General features: G+C 45.5%; 1 protein-coding gene across 1 annotated transcript; it reads right to left on the reverse strand.

Moving 5' to 3' along the window:
- Positions 1–5,414: 5,414 nt before the first annotated feature.
- LOC104536295 (thiamine transporter 1-like) lies at positions 5,415–6,963 on the reverse strand (the record flags this gene model as incomplete). Its single annotated transcript, XM_010178860.1, has 3 exons — positions 5,415–5,540; positions 5,765–5,906; positions 6,771–6,963. Coding segments are annotated over 3 exons (461 nt in total), but the record flags the coding sequence as incomplete, so codon positions are not given.
- Positions 6,964–9,037: the final 2,074 nt, after the last annotated feature.

Raw genomic sequence — 9,037 nt, forward strand, 5'->3', positions numbered from 1 at the left:
CAACGCTCCACAGCCGTGAATGCCCGGGAGAGGGGCGGCAAAGGCGGGTTTCCCTGCCCAGAGAAAAGCCTTGTGATTCGATTAAATTATGCACTTCTTCGAGAGCAGGCTGAGAGTTGGAAGGTTTTTGTGTTGTATTATTCATGCTCCAGCTGGTAATGAGCGATTTGATCAGACTGAAAGCTGAAGCGGCATCAAAATTAGAGCTTTCATTAATAAAGACAGCACCACATCTCCAAAGAGGCACTCCTCTGCCTTAATCACACGTTGCTGCCAGAACTTTGAAATGTGAAATGAGGAGGGGAGGGGAAGAAAAAAAACCAAAAACCAAAAAAACCCAAACAACCAAAAAAGAGCAGAGACACTTGCTCATCAGAAAGGACAAATAAATAGTTTCCAAATGCCTGCTTATGTCACAGCCTCTGCTCCTACCTACAGCCCCAACGCAAAATGGAGGTATAACCCTCACAGCGCACAACATGCCTCAGAGGTCCCTTCGGCCCTGTGAGGGCAGCTCCTGGCAGCTCATGCAGCATTGCATGGTGCTCCCCAGCACCACATTTTGGGGGATGACCCTCCTCAGCCCTCCTGCCAGCATGTGGGCCTGGATCGTGGCAGCATGGCCCCCCCAGGGTCGAAGGAGGGAGGGAGTCATCCTCACTGCCAGTACTGAAATGGCACCTGTCATGCTGTCCCCCACACAACCATGGCCCCCAGTTTTGAATACACTGGCCCAATAAAATCAAGGATGACAGTCTACAAATCACAGAATCATTTGGTTGGAAAAGACCTTTAAGATCATGGAGTCCAACCATAACCTGTCCACTACTAAACCATGTTTCTAAGCACCTCATCTACCTGTCTTTTAAATACCTCCAGGGATGGCGATTCCACCATTTCCCAGGGCAGCTTGTTCCAATACCTGATAACCCTGATAAAATGCCTGATAAATGCACCAGAAGGCCACACACCTCTGAGGGCAGCACACCCTTGTACTCAAGGGTTAATGTTAATGAAAGAAAGGACAGGAAGAAAACAGCCGTGAATAAATTTAGGCAGAGTGTTGATAATTCTCAGACTAATGGGGGTTTTCACTCAAAGTAACCTGGGACAGAAAGCTACAACCCTTCAAGGTGGGGTTCAGGAGACCTCTGAAGACGTCTGTCATCATAGGAGGAGGTTGGACTCCACAACCTCGGGGTTTCAGCTAATCCTACACTATAGAGCCAGAAAGATAAATGGGGTTTGTGACTGTTTTCGGTGGCTTGGCAGGGCTCCCTGGTATTTACCTGAGATAACTGTGTGTGATAACACTCAGGTACCTGCTTGGCAATGGTTCCTACTGTACCTGGAAAAACTTCAACCACTGACCTCACCCGCTCTTGAACACAATACATCAAACTTGTGATTTTCCATTCTTCACAGGCAGGTGGCTTTGACAAGTTCATAGCACACTAAAACAAAGAGAACTGGGACAATATCAAAGCTTCATGCTCTGTTTTTATCATAAGACTATCCATCTCATAAGCCACTGCTACCCCTTTCATTCACGAGAGACACTTGATTCAAATAATTACAAATCAGCATGGTTGTAAGGCAAGGATTAGGTCCTGTTGCTGGGCAGTCGGGCTGTAATGCTTGATAACAATCATTTAACACTATCTTAAGGTCGATCTAAATTCATGCACATGTTCATTAACCTTGCATATCATTAAATTTAGGTTTTCAGATGTTCCCATCTGTGAGGGAGCTACAGAGCTAAGAAAGTGACAAAACACAAGGGAAACAACAGTCAAGCAGTGCAGGTCTCCAAGGACAGGCCCTGATATGTTGGTTGCTCTTTTCCATGTCACTAATGCATCAGACACCGTGTTCAGGGAACACTGATTTATACCAAGCATGTTTTACAGAGAAAGGCTGCTTAATACCTCCAGAGCAATGTTAAACAAGCACCTCAACACCTTTTGTATGTTGTATAGGAAACAGTTGACACCGTCAAGAGTCACTGGGAACAGGGTCCAGAACTCCCAGTCTCCTGCCCCTTCCATAGCCAAATTCCCTCTTTCCTTCCCGGTACTTGGCTGCAATCACACTGATAAAGGAGAAAACACAATCCCTTCAGCACAGAGCCCTTCCCTTTCCCCAAGAGCACTGCCAGGCTATTTCACACATGCACACAGCCACAGCATAGTGGAGTGTAATCCTGCTGTGCCGAAGTGGGCTGTCACAGCCAGTGCTGGCCCAGGGGAACAGCAGTGGGTGCAGCTCCTAAAACAGTAGCATCTGGCAGCTCTTACTATTCCTCGCTTTTCGGACAGACCAAGCCCAGCACCTGGCCTCTCCCTCTAACAGGGATCCTAATGCCCAGGAACTATGCCACATCTTACCAGCATCACAGCAAGCCCGGTGCAGGATATACAAGATTCAGCAGTAGCACTCACCTCTGGCATCCCCTGGCATCAACTGGAACAAAGAAAAAGCCACAGCATCCCAAGGAGACGCCCCAGCCACATGTAGCATTTATTTCGTATTCATCCAACTGCGCCACATGCTGATTCACTAAAGCAAGAATTCAGCTCTTGACAGGAGCTGGGTGTCTCTTTTCAGCGCTCTCAGCTGTACACAGTGTGGCAGGATGCGGTGGGAGGAGCAAGGAGGATTGCCACAGCTCACATGGACCTGCTTTGCTCACAGGCAAGAGCAATCTCAGGGTTCTCGTCACAGGACCTTTCACCAGCACCAGATATGAAATGCCTGAATCCACCTTAACGGGTAATGCTACACCTGTACGAGCTACTGGTTACCTTCCTGCCCTGTGCAAGCAGAGACTTGAAACCCCGCCACTGGTAAGAATCTCAGGCTGGCATCCCTGCACAAACCAATCACCAACTATCACATTCACAAAGACTTGTTTCTTTCTGCATAGTTCACCCTTTATTTTTTTCCCTCTTTGTAACAAAGATGCTCAGAACAACCTGCGTTAGGCAACTGCAGCAGCAGTGCTGTGGATTAGCAAGGTATCAAAATACAAAAAAACACTGGCCACACAGGATATCTCGGAGTAATTTTATTTAACAAAAATAGCTATTCAATTAGAAATCATCTATGTCAACATGTGTACAGAATTTCATAGGCATCAGTAACTGCGTACAGCTCCAGTCAGGCTCTGTAGTCACCTCATCACCGCAGCAACAGCACAGGAACCTGAACATCCAGGCGTGGCTTCTACACATTAATAGGCCTGAAGATGTATGCAGTGTAATGTGCCTCTCTATCGCAGTTGCCACAATTTCATTACTTTGGTAGAAAAATCATTGTTATTGCTGCAATTCATAAGTTAAGTTTTGACCTGCTTTAAAATATCTGGGTTGTTCCCCATCAAAAATTTGTTCTCTGTATGAAAAATGTGATTGAAATTGAGCTGCTTCTTTCGGTAACTTGACACGAGTTCTGTACACCCACTCTCTGCATCTTGCTGCAAATGCCATCAGGCCAAGGAACCCAGGACAGCTCATCAGCTACCATTTCATGGCTTCAGATTTTATTAATTTAAAAAAACACAACAACAAAAAAAAAGTAAAGAAAGGAATATATACATGGGTAGCTTCAAGTTTCCATTTCAGGATAAGGCAGTTAAGTTTACATGTGTAAATGCCAGTGCAGCTGAACCCCTCTGTTTAGTGGGATGCTTTAGGAGGCAAGCTGCAAACACAGAGCAACTCTGATGAGTAGGATCCCCTGAGCAGCTAGCTTTGAAGTGCTCCCCAGACCCCAGGCAGCAAATCCCAAACACATCCATCATTTACCTTGTGTGGTACAGCTCACAGAAGTGATGAGAAAGGCCATACCTGTCCAAGCCAGTAGAGAAAAGCCCTCCCAACTCTGATGCCATGAAGTCTCCATGGCACTAAAAGCAAGTAATGAACCAAAGCTGCTCCTTCAGGCTCTGACTGGGAGAAGCTCTAACCAGCACACAGAGAGAAGGCATGGAGGGAAGCATGCTGCCTTGCATCTTCTCCCTTTCCAGTTCTACTATACACTTAAACTCACCATGACCTGCACAGCAACTGGGACAGCCTATGGTCCATGTCCACAGCCTACTTACAGATACCTGTTGCTGTGCCAACCACAGTGCCTGAGTACCCAGGTGCTCAAGCCCAGGACAACTCTGTGCAACTCCTTCCCAGTGCTGAAGCAATTTGGAAAAAATGAAATTATTTTTAAAACCAGATATGAGGCAAGTCCCAAATTGCTTAGACTGAACAAAATAAAATAAGAGAACTGCCCACTCCAAACATTCATTGTCCTGATTAGGTGGAAAGAAGAGGTAGAACTAGTGGGCAGAGATTGACCAGAGACACAAAGGCATTTTAAAAGAGGAAGAACTGACAGCCCAGAAATCAGCATTTTTCAAAGCCTTGGGTGTTAATCCTGTTAACTACCATAACCAAAGGTGTCCATTTAGTCACCACAGTCATGAGTCTCCAAGGTTACAAAGGATAGCTTAAAATCCTGCAAGTCACCTTCCTTCTCCATGTTATACTAACATCCACCATCTCACTGAAATAACCCAACCCCCAGGGTTGAGAGGCATCGACTCCTGTCATGCAGGAATCTGCAGTCCGAATGGGCTAAGGCAAGGATGTCCAAGGGTCCCTCAGGTTAGCATTTTGTCTACTTAAACTCCCTCCAAGTTTCCCCTTGGGCACAGGCCTTCATGGCACAAGTAGCGCTGCTGATAGCCAATTCACCAGCATCACAAGCTGCCCCAGGACATAGCTAAGTTTTTGGGGAAGCACCATGATCAGCTATAGTAAAACTCTGGCAGCAGGGGTGACAGATAGGAACAGCAGAAACCATACAATCAAGTCAAGGAAGCATGTGCGTGTGCAGAAATGTCAGTGTACTTGTCCTCAAAATGGAGCATCCAGCACCACAGGGCAGGCACAGGAGAGCCACACTGCAGAGTGCAGGCCTAAGGCCACCTCCTGTCCCAGCCCTGGGGCTCTCCACAGAGGTCTGTTAGTGTGCCCTCACTTCTGTCCTGGAGCAGCACCTCAGGAACAGAGAGATTAGCAGCTGACATGACAGTCGTGAAGCTGCCTTTTCAGTGGCAGCCTCCAGATGCACAGTCTTAGGCTAAAACCTCCCAAGGCTTTAATTCTTTGAGAAAACTTGCTGTTCTTTGCTGCACATCCCATATATGCAACAGAAGAACAAAAGGCATTTTAGAAAGAAGATATTTGTTCTTACTTATGTAAGAGCTAATATAGTTACCTTCTAAAATGTGCTACTAATATAGTATAAACATGGATCAAATACCATTAAGGTGACTACCTTGGGAAGAAAAGGCAGAGATTAAAAAGCAGATCTATATCTTCATATGTAGGCACTGACAGTCTTCACTTGGTGCACTACTGGCTTTCAGGAGATCTGCTTTGCATCTGCTCTTGTCTTCTGTAAGCTCTCATAATACTGTATATGCCACTGCCCAAGAACACCAGTGAGATTGCCGCAAAGTAAGAGGCATAAATCAGGAACTGCAGAGAAAGGGAAAGAAAATTTTAAAAAGTAGTTAAACCAAGCAGTTACCAAATTTGCAAGAAAGTTAATACATGATCTCCCTTCCTCTTCTAAAATACTAGGAATCAGTGATTATTCCTCTGCCAGCAAACCGCTGACCCAGAAACAGGTAGCTGAGAAGCTTTACAGTTTGGTTTACCTTCCTCCCTCCTATCAATAAAGCTAAGAGAGTCTATCATACCTGGGTGAAGATGTCCAACCCAAGCCCACTGGCATCCACAACAATCAAAGTGAGCAGACTCTGAAGTGCTAAGGCAATGAAAGTGTTGGCTCCGAACACCAGGGCATACCGCTCCACGCTGAGATTTGTAGCAATCTGGAACCTGGAAAGAAAGGGATGACCAGAAATGTAAGGCCAGGCAAAAAGCAAGGAAATGTAGGAATAGGAGAAACATCTCTGGGTAAGAAGACTATGCAACCTGAAGAGTTACATAGACTGGTCCAGTATTTTCCACAGCTAAATTACCTCACATCGACAGTGTACTTCTCTACACAGGATCATGAGAGACCAGCATAGAGGCCAGAAGACACCAACAGAGACATCTAAAAGGCTAAAAAACCCCCTTTGGAAGCTCTGTGGATTTTAGCAGAGCTCCTGTCTGAAGCAGCTAAAAGGCCTTATCACTCAGAGAAGATACAGCACTCTCTGATCCCAGGGAGCTGTTGACAATCCCAAAGCATCAGCCTACTGCTAGCTTCCAACATCCTTCTGACCAGAACTCCTTTTGCAGTTATCAGTTTCAGCATCTCCCCTTACTGTGCTTGAGCTATCTTGTAGCAATTATGTATGTGTCATTCAACAACAGCTGTGTTTTCCTCCTCAAAGTGACAATCTTGAGTAAGTTTTCCTCCTTACAGGTTAGGGAAAGTTGATCCTACAACATAGTCAAAACATTTCCCTCTCCTCATCTACTAACACATCACCTCCACTATGTGTATGAAAAACATTCCCCTGGCAAGCAGCACCATATAATATTTAGAAAATGTCACTTCACAGTGACTATAGTCTCTAAGACTTCTAAGCTTGCACAGGCTGCCAGCCTGTGCCTCAGTTTCCAACCTGAATCACAACACAAAGCCCTGCAACAGATTTCCAGATTCCTGGCAAGCGAGAGTAGTCACACAGAAAAGATGCCAACTTTCACACTAGCAACCTTGAGAGGAATTTACATTAAAAAGATACTTACGTTGCTATAGTGATTAGAAGCATGTAGATAATTCGGAAGACAACATATGATGCATAGCACACCCAGATGTTACGAACAGTGTCCATGATATATACAGCAGCAGCAATAAGAAAGGAGAACAGTGCAAGTGCCACTTCACCCCACATTGCCCAGGATGTTTTTATGTGACCCACAACAAACACTGCAACAGCTCCTGTGAGGGGAAGGAAAGCACAACTGTTAGTAATTGCAATTGGTGCAATTTGGAGACTGTGATGAGGAGCTGTACTGCCCCTAATAGCCAAAGATGATTGAAGTGGAGGACACCAATGTGCACACCTTAGCAGCTCTCCTTCCTGACCTCTTCCTCACCTGGAAACCTGCTGTAAACTCCCATTCACATTTACAGGAACAAAAAAACCACCAACCAACAAAAGAGGTCAATGCTGACTGCTTCTGAAGTCTCTTCCCTGACTTCAGGAGCATCCCAGCTCCAAGACTCAGATCACTGCTGCTCAGCCCTCTGCACCTGACTGTAGCAGTGCTGTCAACCGGGCTACAGAGAAATGCAAACCCTGGTTCTCAAAAGCACTCAGCTAATCATTTTGTGGTGCTTTAGAGGGGTAGGATGGAGGAAGGCACTACCCACTTCGATAGACAGCTATTAAAGCTCTCTCCCAGGAGGCAGAAAAACCTACAATTACCGTCATCTTCGTGCTGGGCTGTAAGAGTAAGAGCAGGGGCCCAAATTCATGTCTCCTGGGATGCAGCCTAATCACAAGCTGCAATCACACACTGTTGATTATGCCAGAACAGTCTTCTATAACCAGAACAGGTTTGTAAGCCTCTGGATCTTAGATGGGGGGATGAGGAGGGAAGACAGATCACAAGATGGAAAATGTGTGATATTTCACGCAACTCAATGAATAGACAAGGTGTGTTTCATGCACTATCACAGTTGTAACTACTGAAAAGCCCCAATGCATATTACATTACAAGAAAATTCCCATTTGAAGTAGGCCTTGTTCTGCACAAAAGCCAAACAGCAACCAACAGCATAACGACGCTGCTGTACACAGCAAACTAGACAAACAGCATACTGACAAAAGGAGGTTTACTGGAGATCTCTGAAAAACAGGACTGTATTCAGCATTTGCCACTGTACAGAAGTGCTACAGTGCAGCATTTAAGCTCTTTGTAGTCCTTAGCTGTGCTGCTATCTTCAAAATCCTTCAAGCACATGGAGTTTCCTTATGTACCATCAGCGCGCATTAACCTGCAATCCTATCAGATCTCACATCAGTCTTGCAGACTGGTGAAGAAGGTAGCCATGACAAGGGAAAGGACTTTATTTCCCCCCTTTAAACTCTTCTTTCCAGTGCCTGCTGTCCCACTACCTTACTGGCATTTTGCGCTCTGAAAGTCTGGCTCCTCCAGCAGCAAAACGTTAGAAGGTAAAAAGAAGCCGAGTCCTAGAGGCTTCTTTCTACTGTCTCAGCAATTCTGAAATTTGGAAACAGACACTGAACATCTCACTCCCTGGGGATCTTGTGGCAACTCGAAGTTGTACTCTCCCATGTCTCAATGCTATATCAGCCTCTTACCCAATTATGAAAACATATACAATCTGTGTCCTGCTATTAGACACCTGCAGTTGATTCAGCAGTTTACATCCCAGCCTGATAAAGGACCACCACACTCCCAAGATGCTGGGATGCAGCTAAACAGTCGGTTGGCTTCACTAGAAAGAATACTGTTAATCTTGCCTGGGACAAGAAGCTGACAGCCACATGAGTCACCACATTCGGCTCAAAGCCTTCTGCAGGACAGCACAGGTACAGGCAGGGATGGCAACAGCATCTCACATGAAGGTTGCCGAGCATTGCTCACAACTATGCAAGGCCCTTTAAAAAAAGGACCTTGATATCAAAGGTGTTCGTAATGATGAGTATTCTTCAAACCTTCTTTTTGGTTTTTTTGGGGTTTTTTTTGCAATCCGCCCACATTTGGCTACACTCTAGGTCTTCTTTCCCTTGGCACTGATTCTTCTCCTTCCTGGGACCAAGGCACGATAGTCAAGGAAGCCAAACCAAACAAGAAATAAGAGCGACAGCATCATGTTAGAGTGGAAGAACAGTGTATGACTGCATGCTATTAAAATGCAGGTTTAGCACACCAAAGATGATTTAATAGCCCAAAGCCTTCAGAATAAAGTTGCCAACAGTTTCAAACCCAACTAACTATGGTTGGTAGACCAGCTTTTCACAGAATCACAGAATTGCTCGGTT

Source organism: Mesitornis unicolor, unplaced genomic scaffold (assembly GCF_000695765.1).
Source record: "Mesitornis unicolor isolate BGI_N332 unplaced genomic scaffold, ASM69576v1 scaffold44572, whole genome shotgun sequence".
NCBI classification, from domain to species: Eukaryota; Metazoa; Chordata; class Aves; order Mesitornithiformes; family Mesitornithidae; genus Mesitornis; species Mesitornis unicolor.